Here is a 15419-nt window from a genome sequence, read left to right as displayed (position 1 = left end):
AAGCCCACGGCCCACTGTTGTAGGTCTGTAAGGTGAGCCAAGCCCAGGGCCCACTGTTGTAGGTCTGTAAGGTGAGCCAAGCCCAGGGCCCACTGTTGTAGGTCTGTAAGGTCAGCCAAGCCCAGGGCCCACTGTTGTAGGTCTGTAAGGTGAGCCAAGCCCAGGGCCCACTGTTGTAGGTCTGTAAGGTGAGCCAAGCCCAGGGCCCACTGTTGTAGGTCTGTAAGGTGAGCCAAGCCCAGGGCCCACTGTTGTAGGTCTGTAAGGTGAGCCAAGCCCAGGGCCCACTGTTGTAGGTCTGTAAGGTGAGCCAAGCCCAGGGCCCACTGTTGTAGGTCTGTAAGGTGAGCCAAGCCCAGGGCCCACTGTTGTAGGTCTGTAAGGTGAGCCAAGCCCAGGGCCCACTGTTGTAGGTCTGTAAGGTGAGCCAAGCCCACGGCCAACTGTTGTAGGTCTGTAAGGTGAGCCAAGCCCACGGCCCACTGTTGTAGGTCTGTAAGGTGAGCCAAGCCCAGGGCCCACTGTTGTAGGTCTGTAAGGTGAGCCAAGCCCAGGGCCCACTGTTGTAGGTCTGTAAGGTGAGCCAAGCCCAGGGCCCACTGTTGTAGGTCTGTAAGGTCAGCCAAGCCCACGGCCCACTGTTGTAGGTCTGTAAGGTGAGCCAAGCCCACGGCCCACTGTTGTAGGTCTGTAAGGTGAGCCAAGCCCAGGGCCCACTGTTGTAGGTCTGTAAGGTGAGCCAAGCCCAGGGCCCACTGTTGTAGGTCTGTAAGGTCAGCCAAGCCCACGGCCCACTGTTGTAGGTCTGTAAGGTGAGCCAAGCCCACGGCCCACTGTTGTAGGTCTGTAAGGTGAGCCAAGCCCACGGCCCACTGTTGTAGGTCTGTAAGGTGAGCCAAGCCCAGGGCCCACTGTTGTAGGTCTGTAAGGTGAGCCAAGCCCAGGGCCCACTGTTGTAGGTCTGTAAGGAGGGAATATGGTAGAATGTCCACCACCACACTGATTATACCTATCCAGACCCTTCACATCTGCAAACATATCAATCCTGTGTCACACCAAGCAATTTGGATGCAATTTATGTTGCAGATGCAAGTGACATCAGCTTTGCTGATACACAAAGCAATTCAAATGCAATAGAAATTGCATGCAACATCCAACCCTGTCATACATCATGGTATCATAAATGATTTGTTTTGCCAAACGTTTGGTAATTGTAACATAATCGTTATAGACAATGCTGGCTGTAAAATTTAGCTAGTTAGCGAAAATGTTGCTGTTTTGCCAAGCTACTGTAACTAGCTAGCTAACCAAGCTAGCGATGAGCCAAGTTAGCTAGCTAGTGCAGTTCATGTTGGACAGAACGGTCTGGGGGAGGAGACAGGTTAAAGAAAGATTTTTAAGCCTTGAGACAATTGAGATATGGATTGTATATGTGTGCCATTCAGAAGGTGAATGGGCAAGACAATATAGAAGTGTCTTTGAACAGGGTATGGTAGTACAGTAGGTTCCAGGCACACTGGTTTGTGTCAAGAACTGCAACTCTGCTTACTAAGCTAACATTTTGTTGATGTATTTAACCCCTTAGTTTAAGCACTAAACTATCTCCATAAAATTCCATGTATTTTTTTAAAAGTGGTGCACGGCTACCTTCAGACTAGTCTTATGAGGGTTGTGGGCGTCCTGGAGTGAAACAACTGACATGTAGGTGTTTGTGAGGGTCATATTAGTGTGTAGCCCAAACTGTTCAAACACTACAGACAGAAGTTGGCAGATCGGATGTACCGACTTCAGACGAGTCCCGTGATGCTTGTGGGGGGGGTCGTAAGGTAAAACCTGGTGTTGGAGGGGGGGCTGCCCACATCCACTCTAGGGGGTTGTAGAGGTGTGACAGAGTTAGGATGTCAAACTGGACATAGTGGCTTTACAGTATTATAATACTTAGAAGGGATTGCATTTTAATTGTCGTTGTCACCAGGAGTCAAAGTAGTTTACATTGCATTTGTTGTGCTTTTGTAGGTCTGCTTCATGTATATCTCAATGTACCGGCTTCACACTGTGTTCTGTCTCTGTGTGTAATGCTACTTGCTTCACACTGTGTTCTGTCTCTGTGTGTAATGCTACTTGCTTCACACTGTGTTCTGTCTCTGTGTGTAACGCTAGTTGCTGAACCACTGTGTTCTGTCTCTGTGTGTAACGCTAGTTGCTGAACCACTGTGTTCTGTCTCTGTGTGTAAGGCTAGTTGCTGAACCACTGTGTTCTGTCTCTGTGTGTAAGGCTAGTTGCTGAACCACTGTGTTCTGTCTCTGTGTGTAATGCTACTTGCTTCACACTGTGTTCTGTCTCTGTGTGTAATGCTAGTTGCTTCACACTGTGTTCTGTCTGTGTGTAACGCTAGTTGCTGAACCACTGTGTTCTGTCTCTGTGTGTAAGGCTAGTTGCTGAACCACTGTGTTCTGTCTCTGTGTGTAAGGCTAGTTGCTGAACCACTGTGTTCTGTCTCTGTGTGTAAGGCTAGTTGCTGAACCACTGTGTTCTGTCTCTGTGTGTAACGCTAGTTGCTGAACCATTGTGTTCTGTCTCTGTGTAACGCTAGTTGCTGAACCACCACGTAGTGACAGAGCTGATGATGATGGATGTCCTGATGAACAACATGATGGAGCGTATCTCTGACCCCTGCTGTACCGTCCGCATGCTGGCCGTCAGGGGGCTGGGGAACATCGCTGTGGGATCACCTGAGAAGGTACATATGGAGGGGAGGTGCTGGTTGTCAGGGGGCTAGGGAACATCGCTGTGGGATCACCTGAGAAGGTACATATGGAGGGGGGAGGGGAGGTGCTGGTTGTCAGGGGGCTGGGGAACATCACCATAGGATCACCTGAGAAGGTACATATGGAGGGGGAGGGGAGGTGCTGGTTGTCAGGGGGCTGGGGAACATCGCTGTGGGATCACCTGAGAAGGTACATATGGAGGGGGGAGGGGAGGTGCTGGTTGTCAGGGGGCTGGGGAACATCGCTGTGGGATCACCTGAGAAGGTACATATGGAGGGGGGAGGGGAGGTGCTGGTTGTCAGGGGGCTGGAGAACATCACCATAGGATCACCTGAGAAGGTACTTATGGAGGGGGAGGGGAGGTGCTGGTTGTCAGGGGGCTGGAGAACATCACCATAGGATCACCTGAGAAGGTATGACTGATTAATCTTACCTCAATGTGGCAACATTACGCAGGCAAAAAGTATTAACAGAAGTTTCAAGAGATATCAGAGGGATCGGGTTAGGATATACTACAGAGCAGGAGCAATGCGTTAGCCAGATATATTTTATAAACAACCCAAAATATATATATTGATTTTTCTGGTTCATTAAGAAATCTGAACTGTGTTTTTGGTTGAATCAATTAGACCATGCCAATTTCAAGCTTATATAAAATAAGTGATTTCAGAATATTAGTCAAGTTCTGGCTAATCCTACTTTGTAGTACATCCTTCTCGTCTAACCAAGACCGCAGCGGAGGGGAACAATGTTTCAGACAAATATGCATCTCCTAGGTAATCACAACCTATACCAAATCTATTTTATAGGTAAATAAGTATGCCAAGGAGCTGCTGGCTGCTATGAGCTCTGGGATGGAGGAGAAGGACGACCCAGGGAAACGCATCACTCTGGAGGCCATGTCAGGCCTGTCCAAGGTGCTCCTCTACCTGGACAAGAAGAACGTCCAGCTCCTGGTCGTCTACATCTTCATGAAGATCAAACCCTTCCTGGAGAGTGTGAGTTGAGCAGATACACACTTCTCTGTTGTCATGGTTACCACCCTGCTGCAGCCCACTGTTGTAATGGTAGCATTACCACCCTGCTGCAGCCCACTGTTGTAATGGTAGCATTACCACCCTGCTGCAGCCCACTGCTAGATTGCCTCTGAAGCTAAGCAGGGTTGGTCCTGGTCGGTCCCTAGATAGGAGACCAGATGCTGCTGGAAGTGTTGTTGGAGGGCCATTAGGAGGCACCCTTTTAATCTGGTCTAAAAAAAATAATCTCAATGCCCCAGGGCAGTGATTGGGGACATTGCCCTGTGTAGGGTGCTGTTTTTCGGATGGGACGTTACAGGTGTCCTGACTTTCTGTGGTCACTAAAGATCCCATGGCACTTATTGTTAGAGTAGGGGTGTTAACCCTGGTGTCCTGGCTAAATTCCCAATCTGGCCCTCATACCGTCACCTAATCATCCCAAGCTTACTATTGGCTCATTCATCGCCCCTCTCCCCTATAACTATTCCCCAGATCATTGCTGTAAATGGGAATGTGTTTTTCAGTCAACTTAACTGGTAGTTTGGGTTCAATCAAAATAGAGGTGAATCCTGGTCCCTGTACATTGATTCCATGTCCAGTTGCTTTTGTCTATTTATTACTTTGGGGCGGCAGGTTCGGTGTGTGTTTTGATATTTTAACCTGCGTGTCGTGATCGCGTTTGGTGTAGGGGGACAAAATAAAGTGGGTAGAGCGTTGGACTTGTCATTGAAAGGTTGCAAGATCGAATCCCCGCACTGACAAGGTAAAATCTGTCATTCTGCCCCTGAAAAAGGCAGTTAACCCACTGTTCCTAGGCCATCATTGTCAATAAGAATGTGTTCCTAACTGACTTGCCTAGTTAAATAAAGGTTAAATAAATAAAAAATAATACAATTACTGAAACTTTGCAAGGTTGCAAAATAGGTTTCTTACCTCAGGGGCCTTTTGTAGTTAATAACATAAGACATACAGTTTAACCTGAGATGTCACAAGCGTCATTGAGGTATATGTGGTTGGGTCTTTAAGCTTATTTGAACTATTCCTGACATAAGTCCACCCTAAAATATGCTTTTCTCTCTTGGTAACTCCCCTACCTTATAGATTAAGGTGAAATTACACCAATCCCTGACACGGAACCCAAACCGGCTGCGAGCGTGCTCCATCGTGCACACATTTATTTTGTCCCCCTACACCAAACGCCATCACGACACACAGGTTAAAATATCAAAACAAACTCTGAACCAATTACATTAATTTGGGGACAGGTCGAAAAGCATTAAACATTTATGGCAATTTAGCTTACACTTGCTAGCTAATTTGTCCTATTTATCTAGCTTGCTGTTGCTAGTTAATTTGTCCTGGGATATAAACATTAGGTTGTTATTTTACCTGAAATGCACAAGGTCCTCTACTTCACACATAAAAAACGGTCAACTGAATTGTTTCTAGTCATCTCTCCTCCTTCCAGGCTTTTTCATCATTTAACTTATATGATGATTGGCATGTAAAGTTTCATCGTATTACCACGACAACCGGCAACAGTTCGTCTTTCAATCACCCACGTGGGTATAACCAGTGAGGAGATGGCACGTGCGTACCTACTTCTATAAACCAATGAGGAGATTGGAGAGGCAGGACTTACAGCGCGATCTGTATCAGAAATAGGAATGACTTCTATTTTAGCCCTTGGCAACGCAGACGAGCAGTGTGGGTGCAATAATTGAATAACATGGATTCCTACATTTATTTTGCAACGAGCGGTATAGTCAGGGTATTAGAGACTAGTGGCCTCTGAGGAGGATGCTTGTGATGGGGCTACAACGTCTGAAACACATTTGTTAGGCTTATTACGTTTCACTTCTCAGAGAGAAGGCAAGATATATGTTTGTGATATTTGGTGTTTTGAGTTCCTAGTTTCTCAGGGCCAGATTTCTATCATGTAGAAGTTGACAGGATCAAGAAAAGGACAAGCTTGTTTCAATAAATGGATGTTAGACTGAGTCGCTCTGGATAAGAAGGGTTTGATCTACTAAATGACAGTGTTTTAAATGATGGGTCTAGGTTGGATCCTCTCAAGGTTCTCTGTTATGTAGGTCTACTGCTGTGTGTTAATGTTATGATGGGTTTAGGTTGAATCCTCTGAAGGTTCTCTGTTATGTAGGTCTACTGCTGTGTTTTAATGTAATGATGGGTTTAGTGTGAATCCTCTAACTGCGCTCCTGTACTGTTGACCCAACAGGAGAATGATGAGATCCGCTGTGCCTCCATCATGCTCCTGGGGAACCTGTCTAAGTTTGGTTCCGGAGAGCCTGTGTTCAAAGACCAGATCCACAACGTACTGGTCAGCCTGCTGCTGCACCTCAGTGACCCCAACCTGCAGGTGGTCAAGGTGGGTAACCTCACATCAACACTCAGGCAGTGGACTTGGGGAACTATGGTTCTACAAACTGGTTTGATGTTTGGTATACTATACCTGTTGTCTAGTTTTCTTTGCAGTCCTGTGCTTTACATACCTAGAATTAATCTGATATAGTCTGGTTTATGTCATAGATTCATCTGATATAGTCTGGTTTATGTCATAGATTCATCTGATATAGTCTGGTTTATCTTCTTGATACTACCCATCCCGCATGCGGGAGCGTAATCATAGCCTCAAACGAATTACCATAACACAGCGGACATAAATCTTCCAAGAAAATGTTCCTATTCATGAAAATCACAAATGAAATATATTGAGACACAGCTTAGCCTTTTGTTAATCACACTGTCATCTCAGATTTTCAAAATATGCTTCACAGCCAATGCTAGACAAGCATTTGTGTAAGTTTATCATGGCATAATGCTATGCTAGGCTCTGCTACCAGCAGGCAACATTTTCACGAAAATAAGAAAAGCAATCAAATTAAATAATTTACCTTTGAAGAACTTTGGATGTTTTCACTCAGGAGACTCCCAGTTAGATAGCAAATGTTCCTTTTTTCCAAAAATATTATTTTTGTAGTTGAAATAGCTCTGTTTGTTCTTCACGTTTGGCTGAGAAATCGACCGGAAAATGCAGTCACTACAACGCCAAACTTTTTCCCAAATTAGCTCCATAATATCGACAGAAACATGGCAAACGTTGTTTAGAATCAATCCTCAAGGGGTTTTTCACATATCTATTCGATAAAATATCCACCGGGACAATTGGTTTCTCATAAGAAGCGATTGGAAAAATGGCTACTTGTGTACTTTACGCAAGATTTTCTGCGGGAGCCATCATGTGACCACTTGCTCAATGTGGTCCCTTACGGCTATTCTTCAACATAAATGCGTAAAAAGACGTCACAATGCTGTAGACACCTTGGGGAATACGTAGAAAGCGTAAGCTCATTCGTAGCCCATTCACAGCCATATAAGGAGTCATTGGCATGCAGGGCTTTCAAAAAATGGGGCACTTCCTGGTTGGATTTTTATCTGGGTTTTGCCTGTAACATCAGTTCTGTTGCACTCACAGACAATATCTTTGCAGTTTTGGAAACGTCAGTGTTTTCTATCCAAAGCTGTCAATTATATGCATAGTCGGGCATCTTGTCGTGACAAAATATCCCATTTAAAACGGGAACGTTTTTTATCCAAAAATGAAAATACTGCCCCCTAGTTACAAAAGGTTATATCAAAGATTCATCTGATATAGTCTGGTTTATGTCATAGATTAAAGTAAATGATACGTTATTACGTCATGTGGATTGAACTGAAGCAGCCTTTGTGCAGAGACTCAGATGGTAGGCTAAAAGACTGTTTCCTGTCTGTTTGTCCGTGCAGGCGTGTAAGTATGCCATGCGAGTGTGTGCTCCGGTGGTGGGCTCAGAGCTCATCACCACTATGTTCCAGAACCATCTCCACGGGGACAAGAGTCTGCACTACGGAGAGTTCATCAACGACCTCACCAAATATATTGTGAGTTGATCACTGTCTAATACTGTAATACTCTACTCACCATCCACAAACTGGTACAGACCTCACCGTCAGCCATCAAAACCAGTAACGGAGATCTGGCGTCAGGAGGCGGAAATGATTTACCTACTGTAGTAAACAGCTTTTTAAATGCGTTGCACGCTATGCAATCACTAGAGCAGTTGCCTTGGAAACACACCTTGAATAATGTTCTACTACAAAAGGTTCCAGTTATTTTTCTCTCTTCATATGATAGAACTGTTCTTTGATCTGTCCCCAGATTCAAGACTTCCCTGGCATGCTCAACTTCTACCACATCACTGTCATCCAGTTCTTCAAAAGCAGCTGGGCCGAGGTTCGGGCCGGCGCTGCTATGTTTATCGGTAGGTAGGGAAACTGGTTAGTGGGATGTCTCTGTTTCCTCAACTTCACCTCAACACCAGGGTTGGGTTCTATTCCATTTCAATTCAGGAAGTACACTGAAATCCCAATTCTCTTCAATGCTTTTCAATAAGGAAAATTGGAATTTAGTTTACCTTGTGAATTGACCTCAACCCTGCTCAACATGGCTCTGCTCTGTGTCTTAGCTTCTGTAGCTATCCCTTTGTAGTCATTCGTGAGTTAGAAAAGTATTAGTCATTTTTCAGACAGTGTTCTGTTATTAATATAGGATACATGTCATAATTAGTTGTACTTTTCAAGAAGAGAATATCAGTGAAGCTGTTTGCACAAACCAAATATTCTCTCATTTACCATGGTAGAGATTTTCACTTAAATATTTACCTAATGGAACGTTAAAGTCCTTTATTTCTTTGTAGGTTTCCTTCTGGGTAATCTTCCTGAGGAATTATTTTCTCACATCAACATGGGGAGTGTGACCAAAGGTAGGCTGTTTCTCTAGTTCTGCTTCCCAGTGAGTTGGGCCTGTTGGAACGGTTGTAGTAGTCTGTGTGATGAGTACTCCTTCCATGTGATATTACTGAATAATATTACTGAATATATTACTGCTATTACTAAAGGTGCTTGTGTATGTCGGGCCAGGAGTTATTCCTGCTCAGATCCAAGGGATCAGGGAAACCTCCTCCTACTCATTGTCTTCTGTCTGACCAGGGATCAGGGAAACCTCATACTCATTGTCTTCTGTCTGATCAGGGAAACCTCCTCATACTCATTGTCTTCTGTCTGATCAGGGAAACCTCCTCATACTCATTGTCTTCTGTCTGATCAGGGAAACCTCCTCATACTCATTGTCTTCTGTCTGATCAGGGAAACCTCCTCATACTCATTGTCTTCTGTCTGACCAGGGAAACCTCCTCATACTTATTGTCCTCTGTCTGACCAGGGAAACCTCCTCATACTCATTGTCCTCTGTCTGACCAGGGAAACCTCCTCATACTCATTGTCCTCTGTCTGACCAGGGAAACCTCCTCATACTCATTGTCCTCTGTCTGATCAGGGAAACCTCCTCATACTCATTGTCTTCTGTCTGACCAGGGAAACCTCCTCATACTTATTGTCCTCTGTCTGACCAGGGAAACCTCCTCATACTTATTGTCTTCTGTCTGATCAGGGAAACCTCCTCATACTTATTGTCTTCTGTCTGATCAGGGAAACCTCCTCATACTTATTGTCTTCTGTCTGATCAGGGAAACCTCCTCATACTCATTGTCCTCTGTCTGACCAGGGATCAGGGAAACCTCATTTTCTTGTCTGACCAGCGTTGCATAGGAGTGATGCCACCTGGGGAAGACAATGACCTCATACTGTGTTCTGTGTGTGGTGTCTCCCAGGTCTGGTCATGCTGCTCCAGGACCCAGACCCAGTGGTGAGAGTCAAGGCAGCTGAAGCTATGGGCCACTTCCATTGAACAGACACACATCCTGCCTGCCATTCATTACTTCATTAGCTGTTTTAGAGTTGTTCATGTTACTGTTTTCTACAAAGATGATCTGGTACTTCACATGTTGACAGTGCAACTTGAATTAGTCTGTGAAAATATGTATTAGTGACCAAAGACTGTACCTCCATGTATAGAAAAACATGCATAGCACTTTGGAGCAGTATTATGAAATCTGACACTTTTTGAATTTGTCTTTTAGAATGTTGACAGTGGGTTAGGTCAATTGGCCAATGGGCTTGACCTCCGCTGAGCTTCGTGTTTAGCTGAATTCCAAATGGAGCCCTATCCCCTCTTCCCTAGACACACCTGTAGACCTGAAGGGGTTAGAAAAGTTTAGGCAATATGGTAGTTACTTCCTTGGCCTCCTGATGGGATTTGCCTGCTGGATGGAATCTCCACTATATTGGTTATAGCTGTCTGTCCCTTTCAGGTCAGGAAAAGGGGCTTCCGGGGAGGGTCTAGGGGGTGTATCTCCAGCCTCCATTCACACTAGTGTAGTGGATCAACCCCTGAAACACACGTAGGGCTGGCACTATTACCCTGTAACCCACGGTTATGGATGAAGACCGGAAAGAAAGTAACCTCCATTACCGTAGAAAATTAATGTGTGCAGTGAAGTCCCTTTCTTCTGCAACATGGACTCGTAACATGATTCAACTTTGTTGTAATGTAGAATGTTCATTCAAATTATGTTAACTGCTGTGGCTCATGCAATGGAATGTACTGTACTTTTTGTAATGTCTATTGAGTTGAATCACCAAATCACAGCACATATTTTACTTCCTGCTTTGGTCCTATGGGTAGACTCGCTATGACTGCCAGTCCACCCATTATGCCAACGTTGAGTTGAACGGGGACTCCCGTTCTATTCATTCTGTTTCTATGGCAGCACATGCAGTCAGGAACGGAGGAGAAATGTGCGTCTACATTTATTCATTTGTATTTATTTAGCTATTTGAACGGTTGTTACGGTGACCGCAGTCATTTGGCTTGCCGTTCTACAAAGCTCCATGACCGTCACAGCCCTCCACTCAAGGAGAAGCAGTTATCAGCCACGTCTAAGGAGGCTGTCTGTCAGCGAGGATGGCCCAAAACCATCCCATGTACCTGTTCTTACAGTTACTTCTGAGGCAGAAGGGATTTCAGAGGCTCCATTTATTCTCGTGCTAGCATTGTTTAACAACAGAACTGCATCCTGAAACACTATTGTAGCTAGTTCAGAAAATGTCTTGTAGGAACAGGAGTTTACTCCTGACCACGAGACCTCACCAGGGGGGAAAACAGGCCCTAGTTATATAGTTATACATTGAGGGCCCAGAGTTTCTACTTGTCAGGTCAGGGAAAACGCCTGGGTCACTTTCATTAGGACCTCGCAACGGAAAATGAATATGGGAAGTTAGTCCAGATAGTCCCTCCCTGTTTTCAGTCAGTTTTCTTCCGTTTGGTGCCTAATAAATGTGACCCCGAGTCTTTATCTGTTCTTCTTTACCCCAGGTACAACATGTATGCAACCAGGCACTCCCGTGGAGTTGCCACAGTGCCAAATAATCAGACCTGGATTTAAATACTATTTGATTTATTTCAAAAGTAGTGTGGTTTACTTTAACCTGCCAGAGGGGCAGGGTTGGCAGTTTAGCCAGCGCTTTTCTATTGGATCCATTGTGCCAGCAGGCAAGCAGAATTAAGAACACCTAATGTATTTGAAATGATTCCAAATAGTATTTGAACCCATATCTACAAATAATAGTTTTACTGGGTAGCTGCATTAAGATGGACACAACCTTTTCTTTTCACATCGCTCCTAGTCTTCTCACACTCTTTCTCTTAAAAGATGCACTTCACTTTTCTTTCTTTTCACATCGCTCCTAGTCTTCTCACGCTCTTTCTCTTAAAAGATGCACTTCACTTTTCCACTCCTGTCCGTTTCATGTGATTGGGTTAGGGTACTGATTATAACAGGTTATGAGGTCTTGAGATGACATTCCTGTCGAGAGGTTTTACGTTGTACTACTTAATCAGTCTGTCATTGTACACAGTGAATGACACATCCACATGTTTTGTTGTTTAACTGGTGGATAGAGATGTTTTACTGTGGTAAAGTGCAGTATAGGCGCTATTTAATGTGTTGCCTACATTGGGTAAAAGTCCTGGTCCTAAAGTACAGCTGGATTGGACCTGTGTGTCTGTGTCTGGGGTGTTGAAGGGTTACTGGGGATGATGGCTGTTCTGTTGGACCATTCTTTGTTCATGTAATATTTTAATGTGACATCTTTCAATAATGGACATGGAAAAGTATTATATATGCACCCTGTGTTAATTTAAAATGGAAACAGGCCTATGATGTTGATGGAAATCATATTTTATTTACAAAATAAAGTGACGATCCCTATAAAAATAACTGGTGTCCTGAGCCTTTTATGTCACAATTGTTCAAAGGAAAGCACTAAGACATAATAAATCATATGGTTATTAAAGCTGTTTTCTAAGGAAAGTATGGAGAAAGATGAATATATAAAGGAAAGGTACTTCTATACTATTGAGTATATAAACTGTATGTGGAAGATTATTTGATAACCTGTGGGAGTCCCCTGCTCTCCTCACACTCACAGCAGTCATCTGGAAAGGCATCTGCCTGATGGAAGTGAATTGGGGAATAAGATTTAATTGTGTCCATCAGAGCAGTTTTTCTAAATGACTAATGGTTTTTAATATATCTCACTTCAAAGTACTGTCCACTGGGTCTCTTCACAACTCCTCAAAAGGAGGAGAGGAGAGTATTGGTTGGGTAGTTTGAAGACTATGAGAAGAAAAAGGAAGTGAGTCTCACCCAGCAGTATTTGGATCCGTAGTGTTCAAGGTGAATCAAACAATTGGTGATGAAGTTTAACTCTAGGCCATATAATTGATGTTCCATTCACTGCACGTTCTAACTGGCCACGGTATTCAACTGCAGTCAGCAGATTGGGGTCTCAGGCAGTCTGAGATAATCAACACCTAATGGAATAGAATACATGCCGGCGTATTGAATCTGAGTCAATTTAACTTCATGACCAAATGACGGCTTGTTGAATGTAATGGGCTGAACCTTGATAACCACTCGCCCATGTGAATGACTGGATGCCCTCTTAAAACTGCTTCCAGCGACCGCTCTGCATGAGAAACCCATATTGTCTAAATAAGCAATCCAATCTCAAGATCCGTAATGGTGATTTAAAATGATCATTGTCATCATCGCATTGAATGGCACCGGTGTTCTCAGGTCAACACAGTTCATTTCAGATAACAATTGGTTTACCGTAAATGGCAGCTCCACATTGTCATGCAGGTCATTTCAAATCTTAATTGACCATCTTTAAATAATGACTTTGAAGGTAATGCAATCATATACTGTAGCTGCACTTGAGAAGGCTATGGATTGGAACGCCAGCTAGATCAGTGGTCAGGACAGGAGATGGTGATATTGATGCTTCATTGTCCTAGAGAAGACAAGGGAGGGTGATATTGGTGCTTCATTGTCCTAGAGAATACCGGAGATGGTGATATTGGTTCTTCATTGTCCTAGAGAAGACCGGAGATGGTGATATTGGTTCTACATTGTCCTAGAGAAGACAAGGGAGGGTGATATTGATGCTTCATTGTCCTAGAGAAGACAGGAGATGGTGATATTGGTTCTACATTGTCCTAGAGAAGACAAGGGAGGGTGATATTGGTTCTTCATTGTCCTAGAGAAGACAAGGGGTGGTGATATTGGTTCTTCATCGTCCTAGAGAAGACAGGAGATGGTGATATTGGTTCTTCATTGTCCTAGAGAAGACAGGAGATGGTGATATTGGTTCTTCATTGTCCTAGAGAAGACAAGGGGTGGTGATATTGGTTCTTCATTGTCCTAGAGAAGACAGGAGATGGTGATATTGGTTCTACATTGTCCTAGAGAAGACAGGAGATGGTGATATTGGTTCTACATTGTCCTAGAGAAGACAAGGGAGGGTGATATTGGTTCTTCATTGTCCCAGAGAAGACAGGAGATGGTGATATTGGTTCTACATTGTCCTAGAGAAGACAGGAGATGGTGATATTGGTTCTACATTGTCCTAGAGAAGACAGGAGATGGTGATATTGGTTCTTCATTGTCCTAGAGAAGACAAGGGGTGGTGATATTGGTTCTTCATTGTCCTAGAGAAGACAGGAGATGGTGATATTGGTTCTTCATTGTCCTAGAGAAGACAAGGGAGGGTGATATTGGTTCTTCATTGTCCTAGAGAAGACAAGGGAGGGTGATATTGGTTCTTCATTGTCCTAGAGAAGACAGGAGATGGTGATATTGATGCTTCATTGTCCTAGAGAAGACAGGAGATGGTGATATTGGTTCTACATTGTCCTAGAGAAGACAGGAGATGGTGATATTGGTTCTTCATTGTCCTAGAGAAGACAGGAGATGGTGATATTGATGCTTCATTGTCCTAGAGAAGACAGGAGATGGTGATATTGATGCTTCATTGTCCTAGAGAAGACAGGAGATGGTGATATTGGTTCTACATTGTCCTAGAGAAGACAGGAGATGGTGATATTGATGCTTCATTGTCCTAGAGAAGACAGGAGATGGTGATATTGATGCTTCATTGTCCTAGAGAAGACAGGAGATGGTGATATTGGTTCTACATTGTCCTGCAGAAGAGAAAAGGCAATGATAGTTAGTCTAAAGTTGTGACCAATGATGCATATAATCCCTGGATTGCTGATGTATTGGCCATTGAGAGGCTAGAAAACCACCGGTCTCTTCCCCAGTAAAAGTAATCCTTTAGTTTTGTATTTCACATTTTCAAACAGTCCAACGGGGACATACATTTGGGTGAGTTTTTTTCCTCGCCTGAGTAACCTGGTTTCACTGCCAAAAATAAAATTCAACCATCTAGTGTTCAGAGAAATAACAACACAATGTCAAATACAGGTAGCCTTGTCAAATAATTAACATCCAATCACATTAACTGTTATTCTCTCGCGGAGATTCCACTAATGGTCCATATGTAGCCAAACGTAGCTGCTGCTCATGTTGGTATCTGTACTGATGGTGCAAAAGCCATGACAGGGAGACATAGTGGAGTGGTAACGCACATGCAAGCAGTTTGGGTACACTGCAGCATCCACTGAGAGGCTCTTGCTGCCAAGGGAATGCCTGACAGCTTGAAAGACGTTTTGGACACTACAGTGAAAATGGTTAACTTTGATAAAGCCCCTGAACTCTTGTGTATTTTCTGCACTATGCAATGATATGGACAGTGACCATGTAATGTTTTTACAACATACAAGTGCGCTGGTTATCAAGGGACAAAGTATTGACACGTTGTTTTGAATTGAGAGACGAGCTTAAAGTTTTCTTTACTGACCATCATTTTCACTTGTCTGACCGCTTGCATGATGATGAGTTTCTCACACGACTGGCCTATCTGGGGGATGTTTTTTCTCGACTGAATGATCTGAATCTAGCATCACAGGGACTCTCCGCAACTATATTCAATGTGTGAGACAAAATTGAGTCTGTGATGAAGAAGTTGGAACTCTTCTCTGTCTGCATTAACAAGGACAACACACAGGTCTTTCCATCATTGTATGATTCTTTGTGTGAAAATGAACTCAAGCTACAGACAATGTCAAATGTGATATAGCAAAGCACCTGAGTGAGTTGGGTGTGCAATTACACAGGTACTTTCCCAAATGGTTGATGACACAAACAACTGGATTCGTTATCCCTTTCATGCCCTGCCTCCAGTCCACTTGCCAATATCTGAACAAGAGAGACT

The 15419-nt window shown here is 43.9% G+C and overlaps 1 protein-coding gene across 3 annotated transcripts in view; it reads left to right on the top strand.

Annotated features, from left to right (window-relative positions):
* The window catches only part of mroh1 (maestro heat-like repeat family member 1), a 44144-nt gene extending 32125 nt beyond the window's left edge, over positions 1–12019 (top strand). For all 3 annotated transcript variants that reach the window (XM_065027554.1, XM_065027553.1, XM_065027552.1), the window contains 7 exons: positions 2595–2741; positions 3579–3767; positions 6025–6174; positions 7590–7724; positions 8002–8104; positions 8540–8605; positions 9512–12019. In XM_065027554.1, coding sequence (XP_064883626.1) covers positions 2595–2741; positions 3579–3767; positions 6025–6174; positions 7590–7724; positions 8002–8104; positions 8540–8605; positions 9512–9588 — 867 coding nt within the window. In that variant the 3' untranslated portion in view covers positions 9589–12019. The remainder of the gene's footprint in view (positions 1–2594; positions 2742–3578; positions 3768–6024; positions 6175–7589; positions 7725–8001; positions 8105–8539; positions 8606–9511) is intronic.
* The last annotated feature ends 3400 nt before the right edge of the window (positions 12020–15419 follow it).

This window comes from Oncorhynchus nerka, linkage group LG14, assembly GCF_034236695.1.
Source record: "Oncorhynchus nerka isolate Pitt River linkage group LG14, Oner_Uvic_2.0, whole genome shotgun sequence".
Lineage (NCBI taxonomy): Eukaryota > Metazoa > Chordata > Actinopteri > Salmoniformes > Salmonidae > Oncorhynchus > Oncorhynchus nerka.
The sequence above is the reverse complement of the archived record's forward strand: the minus strand, read 5'-3'. Positions and strand labels throughout refer to the sequence as shown.